The sequence below is a fragment of the Ammodytes marinus genome (genome assembly GCF_949987685.1).
Source record: "Ammodytes marinus genome assembly, chromosome: 13".
Lineage (NCBI taxonomy): Eukaryota > Metazoa > Chordata > Actinopteri > Uranoscopiformes > Ammodytidae > Ammodytes > Ammodytes marinus.
Genome location: NC_137217.1, coordinates 6,427,358 through 6,449,402, shown reverse-complemented (window position 1 = coordinate 6,449,402; position 22,045 = coordinate 6,427,358). Strand labels below are relative to the sequence as shown.

The 22,045-nt window shown below is 43.1% G+C and overlaps 1 protein-coding gene across 1 annotated transcript in view; it reads right to left on the bottom strand.

The window, feature by feature from the left end:
- Positions 1-22,045, bottom strand: part of LOC307259210 (E3 ubiquitin-protein ligase RNF19A-like) — a 38,605-nt gene that overhangs the window by 12,289 nt on the left and 4,271 nt on the right. The window contains exons 2-5 of the mRNA XM_080038973.1: positions 10,965-11,938; positions 4,678-4,886; positions 3,770-3,914; positions 2,879-3,041 (exon numbers count right to left, since the gene is read on the bottom strand). Coding sequence (XP_079895099.1) covers positions 2,879-3,041; positions 3,770-3,914; positions 4,678-4,886; positions 10,965-11,647 — 1,200 coding nt within the window. The 5' untranslated portion in view covers positions 11,648-11,938. The remainder of the gene's footprint in view (positions 1-2,878; positions 3,042-3,769; positions 3,915-4,677; positions 4,887-10,964; positions 11,939-22,045) is intronic.

Below are 22,045 nucleotides of genomic sequence, written 5' to 3'. Positions count from 1 at the left end.
GTCCAAAACTGATAACTGTATAGTTGTTAGGGGTGTAACGATACACGTATTTGTACCGTACCGTGACGGTACAGGCACGTATTTGGTGTTACAGAGGTGGACGTTAATATTATAGCGAATGTACAGGCTTGTTTTGCGGTGTGGAACTTAAAACTTGTCGTCGGAGTTCCCCCCGGACCATTTAGCCTCCGGCTCGCTCACGTGTGCGCAGTAGCAGCCAGCGATTTAGAGTCTGTTATCTCCTTATCTCCATGGTGAGCAGCATGAGGGTGCAGTGTTGCTAACTTAGCAACTTTTCAGACCCCTCTGGCGACTTTTTTTCCAAAAAGCGACAAATCTAGCTACTTTTTCTGGTGTTATTGGTGACTTTTGGAGACTCTGTTGCTAAAGCATGTATCGCTCTTTACTTCTAAACGAGCAGCGGCTGGCTCCCGAGGCTCCTGCCCCCTCCCAGAGCACTGACAGGCGGCCGAGTCCTTACGCAGCAGTCCCTCCCAGCTGCGGTCAGAGCAGGAGATACACACCTCTCCGCTCTAGTGTTCCGTTTGCATCCCTATTAGCAGTTGTAGTAGGCTACCCCTCTTTTCTTTTACAGTCTATGAGTAGTGCAAATAAAAATGTTATACAGTGCTATCGAACAGAGAGCGAACTGCATGGCGAAAGACAACAGGAAACCGGAGCTTGCAGGCGTCCCCCTGTCATCCAAATCCCGTTTGAGGGATAACTTCGGATTTCAGTAGAATTATGAAAACAGTGATAAACGTGTGGAACAATGTCGGCACACAGGTTATTGTTTCACCGCGATCGCCTATGTAGGAGCCAAGCATGGACATATAAAAGGGGGCCAACACGTCGAACATGCATACGCATTTGAAAAGGCATCAACCAGGTCTTACTATCACCGTTACTGTGAAGAAAAATCAAGCTGTGCAAACACAGACAGTATTTTCTTTTTTATACTGAAAATACATAAGCTGTAATTTAATTAATGCTGCAGTTGCACTTTTATTTGATAATTGTTATATTTATAAGAGCACTTCAGACAGTGGCGCAAAAAGTGGGTATGCACTAGAGGGACGCCAAAGCGATCGGGGGAAAATTATTTGGAGTCGGCATTTTTCTATATTTAACAGCGTTTGTGTAAATGATATGATCAATAACAGAAGCACGTCAGTGATAAGGCGCCCCCCGCTCCTTCGCCTCCTCCTCCCCACACTAGGCGCTCCAGTGCGCGCCCCCTCGAGCACGCGCTGGAGCGCGAGAGCTTTCATTTGAATCGTGTTGTCATCTGATGACAGGGACCTAAAGTTGGAGAGGCAGAAAAGAAAGCTCTCGGGGGCACAAAACCGAAAACGGGAAGATTGATAAGGAGAAAGATTGCGTGTTTTATATGGCCGATTGTATTGATTAATGCACACTGATTATCGGCGGCGACTCGCGGATTGTCACTGCAGATCTACGTGTGTGTCACCTCAAGTTTTTGACTATATCTGTTTTCACAGTTTTTGAATGGTAGTGTAGTGATTAGCCTATAGCAGGTCAGCGCCAAAACAACACACTCACCTGTTTCCCACTATTATCATATTTTGCACCATTCCAGCGCACGACTGAGTTGTGTGTGAGAGAGAGAGAGGTCTCCTTACAGAGGCAATGTGCCAGACTAACAATTTCAGTTGATTAAAATGTATAAATAACTAAACATGAAAAGACTGAGGTTAAGTTTGTCACCAAATTCCCTTACAATAAACTATTATATACTCTCTCTCTCTCTCTCTCTCTATACTGTATGTGTAACTTACACACTATTCAAACCGATCCTGAATTGTAATGCTTTCCTTCCTTATCCTTGTACATCATACTTAGCATTGCACAACATACTTCAAACACTATGTACATAAGCCCTGCAGCTCACCCGCAGAAAACATTTCCTCAGAAACATTTATTTTGTCGTTACACTCATAGCTCCAAAGAAAAACCTATTGTTCTAGTTGGGCTTACCTGGGAATCTTATCTACTGTCTTATCAGGACCTTCAAATATCTCTTTTTCATTCATCATAGCGAATCCATCATCTTGTTCAGTGAATTGGAAACAGAAACTAAGACAAACTTAACCTCAACTTTTCATGTTTAGTTATTTATACATTTTAATCAACTGAAATTGTGAGTCTGGCACATTGCCTGCTAAGTGCCTGCATACCCCCCCAGAAAGTGGGTAGTTGCGCCCCTGACTTCAGAGCTTCAGAGAGCTGCAGTAATATTTTATTTTTTTTAAGTAAAAAATACCCTTAAAGATGACATACCCTTTTTTTACATACCAGCTTACAGAGCCTGCTGAGCATTAACACTGGTTTTTTTTCACTGCAATTTTAGTTTATGCTGCACATTCACTAGTATTTAATAAGTATTTTATTTATTGGAGAATTGCAGCAGTATTCATTTTAGATTTGTTATGCATTTTATGTGTATGTTAGCTAGTTACTGACAGCTAAAGCTGTTCATTCTCCCTTAACTATGAACCGTACCGTACTGTACCGTGACTTCAAAACCGAGGTACGTACCGAACCGTGACTTTAGTGTACCGTTACACCGCTAATAGTTGTGTAACACTGAAAAGCAGTATAACTGTGTATAACTAAAAATCAGTGTGGTTGTGCTTTAAGGTTATGTATTGTGGGGAAGCAGAGCAATTATTCAGAACTATTAAATGAAACCCTGTGCCTTTATAACAATCCACACAGCTTAATACAATTAAAGTGTCAAGATGGAATGTGAACAGAGAGAGGTAGTAGAAACATGGTAGATCATAATAAGTAGAAGCAGGACAGGTTGAATTTGTTCCTAACCACTGTACATGACTGTGTGATTCCAGGGCCTCACCTTCCTCCCCACATACACAGGGATGCCGATGATCATAGCAGGGATAGCTATGCCTGCGATCAAGGCGATGCCCACCGGGGCGCCCACAAGGGTTCCCAGCTGCCAGAGAATCTTCTTCTTCCTGCTCCACGGCTTCTTCCCCCAGAACGTACAGCCTGACGGGCTGAGGGAGAGGAGAGAGGGGAGGGGTTTAGAACCAATGGATTCATCTATCCCTGTGGGGAGAATACTCTTCAGAGTGATTAATAGCTCCTTGGCTATTTTAAATATACTTGCATAAATCTAACAAGGCAGGTAAGGAACTATACACATTTTACCATCACATGACTACCAATGCCATATTTAATACTAGAGAAACACTTTGGATTTGAGATCATCTGCATCGGCTGATATCTGCACTCACAAGGCAGATTTAAAAAAATTAATATCTTCTGGAGACACCTGCATGCAGCCTCGTCAGTGTGGCTGAATTGCATTTTTTTTTCAAATACAAAATAAATGAACAATAACAGCAATATATCGACCTCCTCTCTAAACATCTGCATAGGCCACTGAAAAACACATATCAGTCTACCACTATTTAAAACTACAAACCCCATCTAAACCGTGTGTGTGTGTGTGTGTGTGTGTGTGTGTGTGTGTGTGTGTGTGTGTGTGTGTGTGTGTGTGTGTGTGTGTGTGTGTGTGTGTGTGTGTGTGTGTGTGTGTGTGTGTGTGTGTGTGTGTGTGTGTGTGTGTGTGTGTGTGTGTGTGTGTGTGTGTGTGTGTGTGTGTGTGTGTGTGTGTGTGTGTGTGTGTGTGTGTGTGTGTGTGTGTGTGTGTGTGTGTGTGTGTGTGTGTGTGTGTGTGTGTGTGTGTGTGTGTGTGTGTACACTTCTGGGACACACTGACCTCAGGTAGTGCAGGTCAGAGATCTCCTTCATGCAGAGCCAGCAGAACTCACAGCCGCAGACAGCGCAGGTCATGTGGTTACAGCTGCCGTCGTTCATCTTGATGATGTAAGCGGCACAGCGCGGACATGGCTTTATGTCATCAGCTGGAAGGCAAGAGGCATGGAAATGAGTCTGATGTCACTGTACATAACGTAGTTTCATTGACTTGTTATACTACTGCCGCCAACAAACCCAGGCCTGGTTAATAAGGACACATCGTTCACACTTTATGATGGTGAAAAAAAACTTTTCATACAAGTATTAAAAAGTCATTAACGCAGGTTTCCACTAATAAAGGAAGTAATAGTCGTCTGGATTCTGACCTAGGCTGCCCAAAACCTTTTCCCCAACTGTTCTCCATTTTTAAAGGTTACATACTGTATAATGTTCATACTTAGTTTTCAAAATTATACTGGAAGTTTCTACTAAAAATTGTTTTATGGTTTGTCGTGTCAAAAACACACGTCATATTTCAATCTCCTCTTTTCAGCCTCTGTCTGAATCACTCTGTTTTAGAGCCTGTCTCTTTAGGCCCCGCCTTCCAAAAAGCCCAGCCTGCTCTGATTGGCCCTGAATCTACCTGCTGGTTAGCTTCTAACTGCCATTTAAAATGTAGTGGTACCTCGGGGTGGAAGTGGGAAAAAAAAAGAGTATCCCCCCTCATACTTAGGAGTCTCTCGTCACGACGGGGACGCATATTTATGTTGAAAACCCATGTCAAAATGCCTTTTACATTTTTGACCTTTAACAATGCAATCTATGCTCATTTTAAACAACGTGTGAGTGATGAGACAGATCCAAAAGAGAAATTCAGAGAAATAAAATAAGAGAAAGAAGTGTGTGCATGTGTGTGTTGTGTGGTCCAACCTGCAGCTCCACTCTCCTGGCTGTAGCTGAGGGAGGAGGAGCGCACAGTCCTCAGACGCAGGCTCTGTGCTCTCTGCTGGCGCGCGGCGTCACACGTCTGGTTGGGATGCCACAGCTGTTTACAGTGGTAGCAGAACTCCGTACCGCAGCCCTCCCTGCCACACGTCAGCTTAGGACAGCTGGCACACCCGAAGGCAATCACAGCATACCTGGAACAAGACAAAACACAATGCATAGCACGCAAAAGTTAAAGATTTGATGAACCATAGCAACATTGCAGAATGGATTTTGTCTACATGTCACGGGAAAAAAAAACAGATTGGCAGGGTTTTTCCTGGCTCGGAATGGGCATTTGGGGGGACAGTACGCGGACCAACTTTTTTTGGGTTCGCGACTATGTGCAACAGTAAAGGCAAAACGTTATTGTATTTTAAGAGGGGTGTGGGGTTGGGAGAGGGCAGTTTCTGTCCAGCTACGGAGCATTTAGGTTAGCTGTCAATCGCTATGTTACCATGGAGCTTACTGACTGATAGCGTCACAATGAAGAACCTGTAGATATGAAGTCAAAATACTAATAATGACTGTTTCTAATTGATCTAATCCATGGAAATTGCAAGAAGGTAGGGCTGCTCGATTATGAAAAAATCATAATCATGATTATTTTGATTGACACTGTGTAATCTAATCACGATTATTAAAGACAGTTAATCATTGATTTAAGAAAATGATGCATGTATTTAACTTTTAACAAGGTTGTTTCTATTTACACCATGACTTTGGACTTTAAACATAGGCCTAATTGAACTGAAAACAAGGAAAATAGAAATAGGCTAAATAAGTGAAACATATTTTTAATAATTGAATAAAACAAATATGTCAAATAAAAATAACCCGTTGCAAATGGTGTTGATAGGGCACGTAGTTTGCTAACAGGGATGTGAGGGCATCATTTATTTATGTCTCAAGGAGCTGGCTGGATATTCAGGGCAGGGCCGCCCATAAGGGGTAGAAAGTGGGAAAGCTTTCTAGGGCCCAGCCCTTGGGGGGCCCATGGTCTTCAGAGGCCAAGAACCTAACTGAGCCTAAGATTATTTTTAACAGAAATATTCACTATAACCATTTAAAATTTGCACAACCATAACGACAAAACAAATTTAAATATTGTAACTTGGGTTAAATGCCAATATCTACTCCTCTGCTACCCCTTCATGTCCGTCCTGTGTGCACGGCACGCCGAAAAAAAGTCGGTAACACCAATTTTAAAAAGCCTGGCTCAGAGCCATTAGCTGTTTATATTTACGATTTTGACGTTTCGGGGCACTGGCTCTGAGAGACAAATATTAACGTGGTTAGTATAAACATAAACAAACATTCGCCAAGTGTTCGCTAGAGATTACCTATGCCTTTTAAACATCATAACTTGATGTACTCCCCCACCCTTACCCAGGGCAGGTGGACTGGGTAACACAACACTGAGCTGAGGGGGAATGGAGACTGGCCAGGGAACTTGTATAACTTTTTGACTAATTTGACCCCTTATACAGTATGCCTTGTTGGCTTCACACCTTGTTGTAGTAATGTGTTAATTACAAAATAAATATCAATTTGTTCTCCCATGAATTGTAGAATCTTTCAGCGCAGCATCCATTTAATTTGAACTCTCAAAATTATCTAGTCTTGAAGAGCTTTTTTTAAGTTTGAGTTACAGTAAAATGATTTCCTTGATGAATTCAGGTGTCTCCATATCAGATAAATGTAGTTCTTTAATACAATTATGCATTAATTTCCTTTACTTTTTTGTGTCATATGCTTACAAAATTTGGTTTTGATATATTGTTGTACAGTTTTGTCTGGATTATTTTACCTGAGTCGTCCTGCTACTTGTGTCTGGGTGTTATTCTATGAATTGTGAAAAGTATTTGGACCCCTCAGGTAAAACAGAAAACAGGTATACCTTTTCTTGTTCTTCTTCATTCTTATAAAGTTGACAAGGTTATTACTCTGTTGTTTGCCTGAGTCTACAAACAGGTTTACATTTCTTAACGTACATTTTTGTGATAAATAATTTCCCTTTGGGGACAATAAGGTCCAAAGTCTTTGACCTATGTCTTCAGGTTGACACCAGCAGCCAGGTACGATTTGAAAAATGTTCCATGAGTTTCATGTCACATACTGAACATACTGCATAGACAACCAGACCCAGGTGTCACACCATAAGGATGTCTGACCAGTTCTTTACTGCACCTCAGGGGCGGCCCGCAGCATATGCAATATCTGTAATAGTGTCCTTTGTTGTTGCCTGCTCCTGTGATAAACCTAGTGAATACTCAAGAAAACCAATGTTATTTTGTAAAAATATGTTGAATATTAAGCAATTGCGTGAGTTTTAGGGTATTACAATAAATTGGTAAGTAAGTCAGAAATGTGCTACTATTTTTAAAAACATATACAGTATAATAATCACAAAAGAGTCCTTTCTCTCATTCTCACTGCTCCCCAAACTCTCGCTGCACGTCCCTGGTTGATAAGATAGTAAGTCTATCTACAAATACATGTATGTGTTTATTTAGGGATGAGCGCACACACATTGATACAAGTTAAGTATGAGTAAGGGGGGCCCATTGACTGGAGGTTTTCAGGGGCCCAGCCATTTGTGTCAGCAGGCCTGGTTGTGGTGGCAGGAGTCAAGGAGCTTTAAACTCCTGTGTTTTTTTGTTCCTTTATTGCTTGGTCATAGACCACTTTGATTCGACTTAAAGTGAATTAACAAATTGGTCGGGATGTTTTCAGGTGCAGACATGGTCGCTTATGCCTTTTTTTCTTTCTCTCGCGGTTGCGTATGTCATGTGACTCGAGTGTCCGCGTGTGACATATCTTGCACATTATTTTAGTCTGTTGTGAGTCTGAAGTATTTTCAGAAAACACAATTAGTTTGACCTTTCTTCTCGACCAAAGGCTGACTTACTGCCGTCCTCCGAAGTTTTTCAAAATACCCGGCAATGCGCCTCCTACTCTCTGAACCTGAAAGTTAACTATCAGGTGAGGGCGGGGCCGAGCGGAGGTGACGGCTGAAAGGGTTCACTGCATTTAAAAGCCTGCATGCGTGCGGAACAATGACAGTTTAATTACGATTATTTTGTTTTCATGATTGAGGGAAGCCGTAATAGTAATCGAAATTCAAGTTATTGCCTAGTCCCTCAAAAGGATGACTTAAATTGGGCTGAATTTAGAGAGGTTTTAAATGGCTATATTTATTCTCAAATTTGATCATTTTGGCGCTGGTGATTTTCCTTTGGCGCTGGTTAAATCCTCTTTGGGAGGCGCCGAAAATTTCTCTATGCAGGAAAAACCCTGATTGGTTGGCATTTACGAAAAACAAATGCAAACAGCAGTGACGAAGATATGTCACGCAAAAAATCAAGTTAAAGTTATGCATATAAAATACAAAGTAATTTATAATGTTGGGTTGTTGTTAATAATTAGTAATATATAAAATGGTGCAGACAACACCGTCACACTTGCATTAATGCCGCTGTGGCCTACGTTAGCATTTAAAAACACCAGCTCAATCCATCTTCTTTAAGAGTTTTATTAGCGAGCTGCTAAAAAGGAGAATGAGACAAACGCTCTGTCTGCCTCTGTTCATCTGCACAGTAATCCATCTGGAGGCTGCGGAGTAATGATGCTATTTCCATCCTCAATCACTGGGTTGACTGAGTCTGTGAGTGTGAGAGTGTTTGAGTGGTCAGGTGTATGGTAAAGTAAATTAGGTTGTAATATATGTTGATGTGTGAACTTAGAAAAAATATCCCAGTGTTTTTATGACGCTTTTGTCCATCAGCTAGTAAATAACAAGGTATTAGAATGTTGGTCTGTGAATGAGATATTTCCCTGCACTTTAAATCAATTGGACTTTATCACGGAGAGACCGGAGCAGAATCTACGGATGTTCTCCATTTGCCCAGTTGCTGTGTGCTTGTATGTGTGTTTACATAACAACAGAGCAAGTCCTAACATCTCAGACAGTGAGTGACATCTGACGTGACGCGATGCTACATGCTTTCAGCCAACAGACAGGGGGCCAAGAGCCAGGGAGTGCTGACAACAATGAGCTAATGTTCAAAAATAAGAATCGCTCAAAAGATGACAGCTGCAAAACGCCTATTTCCCAGAGGGGAACCATGGAGTGAGAGTGTGAGTGTGTAAGTGTGTGAGAGTGTATATGTGAGTGTGAGTGTCTGTCTGTCTGTCTGTCTGTCTGTAGCAGTTTGCCTCCCTGACCCTCTGCGACTGACCCAGGATTAAGTTTCAATCACAGAGCCATGGAGACTTCCTCTGTCTGTGGATCATTTTACTCTAGTGAGGCCTGGGACACACACTGAGAAATGAGACATGTCGCTCTCTTCCAGAGGGTTAGTGCCCTAACCCTTATCAACAGATATAGAACTAATAGTAATACTCAGTACTCTATTCAATGATGTGAGATTATAAATAGAACTGTTGTGGGGTGTTGTCTTTAATACCTCTCTCCCCATCCCTGTACACGCCACACCTAATTGTGTAACCCAGCCCCATTACGCAGCCATAGTTGAAGCTATTGTTTCCATGATGAGCTCATTGGTTTCAACGTGCATTTGACAAACGCCTCAGTAACAATGCGGACAACAAACCCAGTAATAAACCGAGTGACGCTAGGCCAAAGCCTCTGAGGAGCAGGAAGGAGGAAAAGGACAGAGCGGGAGAAATCTGAAGAGAAATGGAAAAAAAAGAATAAAAATGGAAGGACACTGCAGTTTCCTCTGGGTGCAGAAATAAAATCTAGTTTCTCAGCACAAGAGGTAAACAGTTTGCTGTCGGACAAACATGGACACAGGAGAGGAAGGAAGGAAGCAAGCAAGGGTTCTTCTAAGGACAATTAACACACACCAAAAAAATAAAGTTAAACTAAAATAATGAATGCCAACAAAGACTGGCTTGACTGTGAAATGTTAGGCCAACAGTCACACTGACATGGGCATATATACTGAAGATACGTCGAGTAGCCGTTCAGCAATCTGTATATATTCAGCTGTCATTTCAGCTTCTCTCGAGGCACAATAAAACACATCACACTTTACCCTCACAGTTTTATTGGCCACTATTCTGGTCAAGATTACAACAACAGGACATCCCCCCAAAACAAAAACATCCAGCTGGCCCCAACTATTGAAGGTTACTATGGCTTCAGAATCAGGTACAAAGGCTGCCTCAAGATAGTCTGATGGGACTCAAACAATTCCTGGAAGAAAGGGAAATGGCTAAGAAACTGCCTGCATCTTCTTCCTGGTTCAGGGCTGCAACTACATATCAGTGGCTTATGCTTACCGTACATTATATTGGTTACACCCTTATAGTATACATAAAAGATCCCCATGACTTACTTAAACCTCTATCATGACAAAAATATCATAAAAGATACTGTGTATATGTATTCAAATCATTTTCAGTTAATACTAACCCTGAAATGAATCCCATTGACTTTCTGTTAGTTATTATGATAAGCCCACAGTTGGGGCACTTTTTCCAGATGTCCACTCAACCCCATACTAAAGGAGGTGCTGATTTGTTTGGTCAGTGAGTGTGCGTCAGCGTTTGACCCTGCAGGGCCTCTATAGAGACACACTGCAGGGACAGTGTGTGTGTGGGGGACTGGGTGGACGTCAGCCAACCAGCCATCACTAAAGAGGGGGATTAAACAGGCCAAACAGACCAGCACTACTGGATTACTGCATGCTGCCAGTTAGACGAATGGAACTGAAACTAATGCGGGCAGGAGAGGTGATAGACAGCTGGCAGAAAAGAGTGGGAGACGTGAGTGTACTATGGATCTTCCTGTGGCATAATAGTCATAAATCATGCTTACTCACCACCTATTTATATTTGCAATCATATTTCATATTTCTACGTTTTAAACTGAGAAATACATCTTTCAAAACTGTGAATAATTTCCTTTTTTCCTGAAAAAGTAAGAAAGTATGCTATCGATTATCATGCAGCACAATTGCCATCAACGTTTTGTGCAGATAAACACACCACCACATATTCTAGTGAGGCAGAATGTGTGAAAATGTTGCAAAGTCAAACTTTAGCGTCTAAAGCTATGTTGCTAGAGAAGGTCTCCCCTTTTTCTTGACCCATTTTTCTGCTGAGTTACTGTGTCATTCTTTACCCGTTGTTGTATAGTAGTTGAGCCCACTCTATCACACTGACCTCAACTTCCCTGAAAGTATTTTAAATCCACTTCTTACCCGCAGTCTGGCGCGGGGCACCAGCGGCAGTCAGGGTCGGCCACCAGCCACCTCCGCAGCATGAACTCCTCGTACTTGTCCATGAGGCCGCGGTCCCCCAGGATCAGGCGGATGTCGTGGGGGTTGAAGCGCTCGGAGCACTCGGGGCAGCTGATGTTGACGCGCGACTCGCAGATCTCGATGCGCAGGTACTGGCGCAGGCAGTCCATGCAGGAGCGGTGGTGGCAGGTCATGATGTCGGGGAAACTGTCCCTGGAGTGACGCAGAAGGCACAGCGGGCACTCTGGGAGCTCCGAGGAGAAGGAGGAACAGGGGGGGGTGGAGGAGGAAGAAGGCCCCGAACAAGAGGAAGTAGAGGCAGCAGCAGCAGCAGAGGAGGCAGCTCTGGTCCCAGCCACAGAGAACAAGGCAGCGTTCTTCTCGTTACACATCTCAGAGTGGATGCTCTCGATGCTAGCGATGCAGTCCACCCCTCCCAGGGCTCCGGGGCCGGGCAGCTGGGCTTCTCTGGGTCTCTGCCGCACAGACTTAGCCTCCCGACCCCGCCGTCTGAACAGAGAGGCCAGGGAGAGACGCCTCTTCTTCTTGGGGGCCTTCTTCACAGAGGGCAGGGAGACGGAGGAGGCAGTGGACTGCAGGTCCCGCTCAGAGCCCAGCTGCCCCCGGGGCTTGGTCAGGCTCATCTCTGCTCCGGGGGGAGGGGAGGGGTGAGCCAGCGGGGAGCCAGCGGTAGGCAGCCTGTCCCGGGCATGAGAGGGCAGGTCAGGGAGAGGGATGGGGCCAGGGGAAGGGCTGAGGTGGTGGATAGGGGAGAGGGAGGAGGAGGCTCCAGGGCGAGGAAGGGACAGGGCTCCAGGCCCATCTGCGTTTAAGACATGGTGGCTTCTCCTGATCAACCTCGTGGTCACATCTAACAGCCGGATTTTGGCGAAGGGGCGGGGGCGTCACCGGCTGGGAAACGGATGCAACAGGACCTGGAGAGAGCAAAAAGGAGAGAAGAAATGTTAAATAGGTTTACATTTTCTTTTCAATCCATATCAATATCCTTTATTTAAACAGGCACAATACATTGAAATTCTAATTTATTTTCCACAGTCACATACAATTCTCATAAAACACATTGAGCATTCAATTTAAATACAATACCAGGAGGAGAGATAGAATGAATAAACCTGGACGTTTCCACAAAGATAAAAACTTTATGAACAATTGCAGTGAGCAAGAGAACTATCTTCTCTGTCCTTTAACATTGCGTTGAATTCCCCCCCCCCCCCCCCCAAGGTTATGAGCTCTGACAGCTTCAGGTCATTATGAGCAACGAGACAGCAGGGGGATTGAAAAGCTTTTTTTGTCCATTTTATTTTACTAAACCAGTCAGTGAGATTGCAATGAAAGAAAATGTAGAGACACATTTCATTCAGACACATTCTTAAAAGCTAAAAGCGATACCTCACAGTGTGTTACATCTAGGAAAACAACATTAATATTCTTGGACGGCGACCACTTTGTTATTCTTTTCATCAACGTCGCCTGAAGGCTATAACTCAATTGACATTCCCCCAGTACTGAAAGAGGAAGAACATTATTCAAGGAGTCTGACAGGTAACTTCATGGTCTTGCCTTCTCTAAACATACGGAAGAGGAGGATTTATAATGTTCTCAGCAGTAGGTAAGGTACACCATTCTGTCAAGAGTAGTGTATGAGTGTGGTTTGCCCAGTTAATAATGGCGCATTATACTTTAAGAGATGCATTTGAGCGTCCAAACACGCCCACAAATATGACAAGAACACTGATTTAAGTATGCTATGGTCTCTTCTCCACATGGCTGCTCGCAAAGTGAATGCTACTGTACCCCCCACTTTGTTCTTCTTTTAAAACAAACTCAGTGTGCTCTTAGAAACAGCACTTAGCTCCATGGCACTGAGTGTGTAGAAAATGTACCATTAATTAAAAATAAAGAAAACACATTACATATTCAAACCCACAACCCCTTGCAAGGTGTCTAGTGCCAAAAGTCAAGTCTGTCTATAATGATACATTTGCCATACTTAGGTCATGTGATTCAACTGACCCATCTCCAGCCACTGATGAGGAAAATCAATCAAAAGCACGCCACTTAATGTACCTAAAGTGTAAGTTTAGAATCATTTGTCTGGTCGAGAGACATGGCAGGCTTTCTATAACTATACACATGTGGCTACTAGCATTCCATATTCCCCAATGTGAACAGATGTAAAGGAAAACACACTTTGTATTTTTAAATGACATCAGTGCTATAAATGGTAGCCCATTTTAGAGGAAAGGTATATATGAGCATTTTGATAAGGCTATTATAATCTTTAAAAACCTACAGGATCTTACAGTGTCACATGTCAAATAAATAAAATGGCACATTTATGCCAGGGCAGGGCACTACTAATTTCACGCACTTAGTCCCTGAGCAACCACTTCCAATATACTTTCATATTCAATAAAAACACTGCTGCTGCTGCTTTTTTGTTCGAAATAAAGACGAAATTATGAAAAAAAATTAACACTGCTGCAGAGCTCCAATGTATATGTGCTGCTCTTAGGATTTTGCTCAGTCACTGTATGGCAGCTGGCCCGGGGCAGGTTTGCATAGCAGAGATCAGTGTGCCAGTCACAGAGTTGAGGAGAGAGTGTACACAGAGGGGTTGAAAACCTTGGACGGTATTGACGGCAAAGATCAACAGTGACACAAGGCCTGAGCCCACAGTGTGCTCTGCTGATAATGGCTGAACACAGGAGATAGTGCATGGCAGAGTGGAGCAAAGGGGTTGAACAAACAACCATGTGTCTACTTCAATGCCAGTCCGACACACTCACTACCATTTTTTTAGTGTGTGGATTTTCCATAAGGAGGTTTTAAAGGGACGTTGGTGAAGCTAGATAGTCGCAGGCTGAAATGAATCTTTGAAAACACAAGACTGGAAATGTCAAGGGAAAACATCTATAAGAATTACAGTCATGATTGTAAACAAGGCTCTACAATAAAAAAATAAAGTGTACTGTGACCTATGCAGAAACAATCCTGGTGCAATATCTTTTTATCATATTATTACCTTGGCCACACTGCTGTGAAGCTTATCAAAACAGGGGTCAGTGTATTTTTCCACAACAGTTTGGAAGTATACTATCGGCCAATAGGAAGATCACATCTAGGGCAAACCATTTCATCCAAAGATTTAAGTAACAATTCATAGAAATAAAGACCTAGACGATAACCATTTTGTACTGCTTCAAACTCCTTTTAGAGAGTGAGTGCTCCTGCATTAGAATTTCAACAGAACTTAGCTGGGTGGGTAGGGCTGGTAATTTCACAATTTCCTGTATGACTGGACGTTATTGCATCTCTTTAATCTCCACGTCTGAGCAAGCTTGTGTGTGTGTGTGTGTGTGTGTGTGTGGTGAGTGACTATACAAAATGATAATACCAGCAGCACAGAAATGGCTTCTTCTGAGCCCATCTGATGAGTGGGTTGTTCTGTCCACTTGAGCATTTCACACATTTGAGAAGCTGGGAGAAACAAAGAGCCAAAGAGAGGCCAGACAGAGGGAGACTGTGTGTAGTGTAGGCTACAACAGTGCACAGCTGCACGGGGAGGAGAAGCTCCAGACCCAACAATACAATATGCTGGGGCTTAGTGCTATTGTTTTATACAATGCATAACACTGCTCCAAAGTGTACCAAATAATTACCACAAGTAATGGGCAAGTAACTCAATTTCCTCCTTGAGATGTGTACCGTTTCTGAGGAAATCAACGTGAGGCAATAAATAGGGATTGTCTTCAGAGGCCACAAGAAAACAAACAAAGCAATGGAAAACATCTGAGTAAAGATCTACACTCCAGAAAAACCAGAACTTACTTCATAGGCACACTGATCTGGGAACAGTTACTAAGGTTTAAAATCATAACTTTGTACTTGCTTTACCACTGATTGTACTCTACAACATCTGTGTGCTGGGACGTGGAGAAAGAACGTCTGCTATTTTAGAAGGGGGATACTAACTGAAGTCCAGCTTACTCACTGAGTGTCCATCAATGAACGTGTATACTATCTGTTTATCCGTCTCTTTGGTTACACCTAAGCAACAAACAATGCCGTGTAAACACACACACACAAGAAAGCTGGAGGGGCCTACAGAGCATGCTCTCAGGCATTTTAACTGTACATGTGCACAGTACTTTATAGGCAGTTGTTACAACTACAGGAAAACACAGCTTCCTCCACAATCTGTCCATCTCCACCACTACACCAAAAGATCAAAAGCAGCACTCAGCACCGAGCACTTCAGCTCTACACAGCTGCAACCTCACCACACAGACACAAGCATCACACTTCTTCACAAACTCATGCTGCGCTTTCTCCCTACAACAGCCCATCCTTCCCCCGCTCCTTCCCCTTCTACCCCCCTCCCCCCCTTCTACCACCCCCCCCCCCCCCCCCCCCCCCCACCACACACACACACAGGATCTTCTCCTCCCCGTCCCACAGCTCTGACACCTCTCTATTTGAGCCAGGACTAGAAACAGGAAACTCTGATGTGGTGAGTGTGTGAGCAGGGCTTGCCTTGGTGCCTCCTGCACATACGGAGGGAGGAGTGGGATTCAGGAATGACATATCTCCCATAGACATGGACAGGACTGGACATTTTGCACATTTTCTTTTCCTCTATTTCCATAACATTAGGCTGTATCCAATTTATTTTCCATACCTGGCCTCGGCTTTAACCTTCCTCAAATTGGGGAAAATACAAAAATCTATTTTGTAATGAATATTTATTCATTTAAGTATTTTAAGCTTCATTCTTTTATTTGAAATGCTTCACACAATGAAGAGGTTGTTTGTAGCATATTGTTTGGGCACCAACTAGTTTGCAAAGGCGATTGTCTATTCTGAGAAGAGGCATAGCGAGTGTGAGTGCATCTAAATAGCGTTGTCCTTTTTTGACAGGTTCTATATTTGACCTCCATCATTTACAGGAGTTCTATCATCACGTTAATAGCATCTTCCAACACGGGCATTGAGGTGCTGCTGGACATGACACTCTCAAGGCATTCATTAAAGACATGTGCACATTACAGAGTGCATTTATTCATGACAGTAGTTAAAGGAATAGCATAGCTATTTTAAAATACCCCGGGATACCGTATTACCAACCCAACCCTATATCAAATGTTACCACTTATTCCATTATACTCTTAAGTTTCCAAGTAAGTTTGTTACTGTTGTGCATTTCTGCCAAGTCCTCTCTACCATTCTAAGACTATTTGAAAGGTCCACACACGGTGACAGATATAGTGCTTTAACAGAAATGTCAGTGTGTCAGACGTGGTTGACATATTTCACAAAGTCACAAAGCACGGGGATGCACCGACATGCTCTGATGAACAATACAGACATTCAGCTTTTTTCCCCCCTTCAAGCTGTTGTGCATTCAGCCACAAGCAAAGGCTTCAGTCAAATCTAGTACTGTTGCCTAGCAGAGCATTGTACTGTCAGTGAGATATTGTGTAGTAAAAAGGCTAATAGTTTTCTTTCAAGTCAACCATGAAAAGATGATTGCGGGGCAGGTACTTTAGCCTGACCTGGTCTGTCACGAGGCTAGCTACATCTAAATCAGCCAAGGAGTGACTGCTGGGGCTTATCAGTGCTTAGCAGATTGTTGGTAGTGTGTGTGTGTGTGTGTGTGTGTGTGTGTGTGTGTGTGTGTGTGTGTGTGTGTGTGTGTGTGTGTGTGTGTGTGTGTGTGTGTGTGTGTGTGTGTGTGTGTGTGTGTGTGTGTGTGTGTGTGTGTGTGTGTTTGTGCGTGCGTCTGTATGTGTGTGTGTGTGTGTGTGTGTCTGTGCGTGTGTGCGTCTGTATGTGTGTGTGTCTGTGCGTGTGTGCGTCTGTATGTGTGTGTGCCTGTGCGTGTGTCTGTGTGTGCCTGTGCGTGTGTCTGTGTGTGCGTGCGTGGCTGTGATGCAGGTTATACAGCAGGCCAGCTGTCTCGTCTGAAGGCCCTAGCTACGTCCTATACTCACTAAATGAAACACCTCTGTCAGCTCATTGGTTGCAGGGCTGTGGTCAGCAGTAAAGGCTTTTCTCACCGAGCGTGGCGATTTAAGGACAACAGCACAGTCCCACTCTGCCTGGACCATGGGGGAGAGAGAGGGAAGACAGGCAAGAAGGAGTGAGAGAGAGAGAGAGAGAGAAATATACAAAAAGGTAAGGACAGGAGAATCAAGAAATGTGAGACATAAAAAGAATGAAAACATGGGCAAAATGTTGCTTCTATGTGAAGAATTGTCTACTGCGCCCCAAAAACTAAATCCTGCTCTCCACATTGGCAGCTCTCCACACCGTGCTAGAGCACATTTCCTCTCATAGATGAGGTGACATTTAAAAAAAAAAAGGGGGGGGGAGTTAAAAAGAAACAGAAGAAAAAGACAGAAACACAATGGAGAGAAAATAGAGAACTCTCAATTACTTAACATTCCCCAGACCTCGCCGATGTAATCTTTGTTTGAGTAAGAGATTAGGGTTTGACACTATTGGCTGACTGATGGAGCTGTGAGCTAAATATGTAACTACATACCTTTAGGGCTTAGAAACAAACACTTGGGAATGGAGATGAGTAGAGGAAAGGGTCGGGATCACTTTTCACTGTGAAGAACTCAATCTATCCAATGCAGGGCAACTCAATTTATAAACTGTGTGACAGAAGAATGCCCTACGTTGAATGGACACTTGACTTAACAGTGACATCAATGTAAAATGATGATGCAAACTGAATATAAGATTGATATCACATTTTAAATGGGTCCCAATTACGACAAGCAAGAAAACACAGAATGTTGAGGTCTACTCAATGATGCTGTTTGTCTAACAATCTGAACGTATGGCGGAAACTAAAGCCAGCCCAGCAGCATATCATGTAGTACACAAAACACACTTTTCTTGCTGATACACCCCCCCCCCCAGATCTCAATAAGGACTTCTTTGTTTACAACCGACATGATTCAAATCAGGAACATTTGACAAGCTGCCCTTAGCTGCTGTAAACAACTGTCCAAAACCGATTAGTAAAAATCACATGAGGCTTTACGGAGCACAACTTTTATGCTGTGGAAAAACCGTCAGGGGATATACGATGATCACTAAAAAGTAAAAACCCTCTGTTAACTGTCTTTTTAAAATATTTTTTTCCCCACTGTCTGTCCTGTAAATGTAACCTGCGTTAATAGATGCAAGTAAAACATTTAGCAGAAAAAAAACTATTTGCCAGCTATGCAAACCTACCTAATAAGAATACACCAACAGTGTTTTTTTTAAATGGTGGAAGGTTGCAATCTTAAACAGTAGTGATGGCAATCCCAAAATGACAAAAATACACACACAAAAAAAAAAAAAAAGAAGACTCTCGAACTAATCTTAATAATTACCAATACAAAAACAGACTCTAATGCGGACGTGCCAAGATCTAGTACTACAGAAAGATGTAGATAAGAGTGCGGTGAGAATTTGAGTGTGCTTGAGCAATGTCACATGCACGAGATGGACAAGCAAAGAAAACATAGAGAGAAAGATGAGAGCTGGCCGGTGTGGCTTGCCAGTGATTTCTTTGGGGACAGAGTTCATGAGGCATTCCAGAGAGAGAGAGAGAGAGAACAGATCCAGCAACTGACCTCGGCTGACCTGACGCTAGCCTGGGAGAGTACAACTCTCACTACACACAGGCTCAGACCCATGGAAACACTACATCTATCAGAGCAACACAGAGCTACTCAAACAGAGATCCATACCCTGCGTTTCAATACCCATACTATTTATTTTTACTTCACTACATACTAAAGTACAGAAAAGTATTAGGGCCACAGGAGAGAAAAAAAATCAGATAAGGAAGTTTTTTTTTTCCATTATGTCGAGAAATGTCAAGAATAAAGACGAATACAGATGGCGTTAGTGGGGCATTTATGTATTTTCAGCATGCTAGTGTAGTTTTCTATGCCATACTTTCCATCATGTACAAAAAGGTTTGGCTGCAAAAAAGTATCTTATGCTGCGTCCACACCAAACACGTTTGGGGCGGAAGGGGCGGTCACGTTGCATACAGAGTCAATGCACAGACACGAATAGACGCGAATGCTTCTCGTGCGGCGCGAACACGCGATACTCGTGGACGTGTGGACGCAGCATTAGGCTGACTAGAAACATTTGTTTTAGCTTTTGTGGATTTTATCTTTCAAAATTAAATTAAAAAAAAAATCTCACAAAATGTATTAAAGAATTGCTTAATATTTTTAGTTCTGGGTGACATATTGTGTCAAACAATTTGTATTCTAAGTGCATTCATTTGACATTCAGAAGATGTGTGTAGCATTTACTTGAGCACCGCAGGCCCAAGGCTGTTTAATCACACTCTTTTCTGACAGTTTCTTTACAAACAGGAGAGTACTTGGGCAAACAGGAACACATTCAAACAACCTTTGTTGTGAAAGAGCAAAGTGGTCCTCTCAACCCTAAAGGAACATCTCATATAACCACTTGAGCACACAGATATACAATAGCATACAAACACATTTCAAAGCAACTTAAACAATATGTCAGAGGACAAAGTTCTCCTGCAATGTTGACACACTGGTTTAAATGACCCTGGTCACACCCCCCCAACACTACTAGGGAAATGACAAAGGGCAAACCTCACCATATCCCCTCATGGTCTTTTCTAGGAAACAGAAGGTAAATCAGCCCCGTTCTGAAGTCTCACAGAAAGAAGAGGACCACCCCGGGTGACACAGCAGTGCAGAAGAAAGCCTGTCTACCCGCTCAGTTGATGTTAGACCTGGGATTCTACTAGGTCTAAACTTAGCCAGTAGAGACTCTCTCGAGGGCTGTGTTTCTATAAGTAGCGAACAGAGTGTCTGTGGGATAAACAATGAGCGTGCTGATGGAAACCACCCACAGACAGACACTGTATAGGGAAACTCCATTTAGTTAGTCCGACTAAAACCAGACTATTGAAATACATGTATAGCAAACATGTTAGTCTGACTGAAATTGTACTAAAGTGTATCTTCTCAAACTCAAGCTAACACTACCAAATAATGTGGTAAGGAGTCAAGCTATTCCCAATGGGACCATTACTGGCCTAGGCACTCCAGCCATGCTCCACAGTTTCACACCCGGGGTTTTGACCTGGAAGCCCAACTATACTTAACTGTGCATGTAAAGGTGACAGGTACACAGACAGGGAGGCGACAGTGGTGGCAGGCTAGGAATGAGACCAATGTGATCCCAGTGAAACAAAGGTGCAGCAGCTGAGCCAGTGTCGTCGGCCAGCCACAGTCAGTACCACTCTGGCTGCATTCCTGGCCTGCCTGCCTGTCTCCTGTGTAATGCTGCCTCCATGCACATTCCTGAGCCTCTGTGGGGCTGGGGACAGTCAATGCACTAGCCAGGCTCCCACTGCATCATGAGCAGACAAAACGCCTAGCGACCAACCGCCAGGCACGCTGAGCAGCTATTGATTGATGTGGGAGGAAACATCAAACAGTGTCGCTCCCTTCCCACCAAAAGTGTGGAGCGAGCTGAAAAACTTGGGGTGTGGTCAGGGCCTGTATTAGTTAACCTTGAGGTAGTGTTTTCAGAGAAGACACTCGAAACATATCAATGAGATGTATTGACTATTTTCCAGGTACAACCAGTTGCATGGAGTAAAGAAGATCACACAGATCAGAAAGAAGAGAAATGTAAGCCTATAGCCAACAAACATGCTCATGCATTGTGCTCCGAGTCCTTACAAATTCCAAGGGACTAAAATGGTGCAAAGAGAAACACAACAGCAGTGTGAACAGGGAAGGCATTGTTGAATGTATAAAAGGGAGGAGAGGCAGGCTGACAGGGAGAAGAAAAGGAAAAGTTTCCAACCCCAACAAAGCCAGTACAGTCTCCAGCTGCCCCCTCCTCCAAGACGTCCCCCTCTTTCCTCACTCACTGCACTCCACAGGGGAGGAAATGAAGTAAGCATCCTGGCATTTCTGCTCAGCTGAGAGAGCAAAGAGCTCAGGAAGAGGGTGTGAAATACAAAGGGATAGGATGGCACATTTTCCTTGTAACACAGGGGGAAAAAATTACAAGAAAAATAAACAGTAGTTGTTAACTGTAGGGTTGGGATGATCCCTGACCATCGTCACATTGTGATTTAAAAAGGCGCCCCTCCCATCCCTGCCCCGCCAAATCAGGTAGAGTTTCTGTTCCTTCAGAGTTATTCACTTTGTTAGTTCAATCCATAAACTGCGCAGTGTGCATAGGTTAAATATTTCCTTTGAACAAAGGATTCCTTCAAAATATTGCATTGCACTGTTGCAGGTAAACATCAAATATATAATTGACCTACCTGGTTAACACCAGCTTTAGGAAATCAATGACAAGTCTTTTTTGTAGCAGTGAAGGTATCCTTGGGTACTTTTTGCTTGCGTAGCCTACAATTATATTTCAGAATTCCACACAGTAACTATGCATTTACAGTAAAGCCAAATAAGGGTGCACTTTAAATATAGGCACAGCTGGTTTGACCATGCAAAAACAGACGACACCTTGTCTTGACTGCAGTCCATATTACTACCGTAAATTCCCGTCAGTGAGTCCTCGACAGTGATGGACATCGGTTGCTAACGTTTCACAGCATTTTTTTCTTTTCCCAAAAAAGAAGCTAATTATTTAATGATTAGCCTACCATTTTTATTCACACAGGTATCTCCTCGTATATATTATAGATACGTTAGCATCAGAAACACAGAATCCCCAACACGACGTTATCACCCATCGTCAATGTCCAGTTTGGTACAAATTGCCCAACCCTAGTCATCTGGCAGAGATTTTGCAATTCCAATAATACTCCAGTAGCCTGACATTCTATATTTATATTTGTAGTAACTATGTATTGTGTAACGTCATTTTTTTACGACAGCTTTGTCCTCTTCAGTCCGGCCTTTTACCTGCACAGGCCTCCTGAATATTGTTCTGTTCTGATTCAGTTGGTGCTTGAGCCCAACATTAGTTTCAGTTTT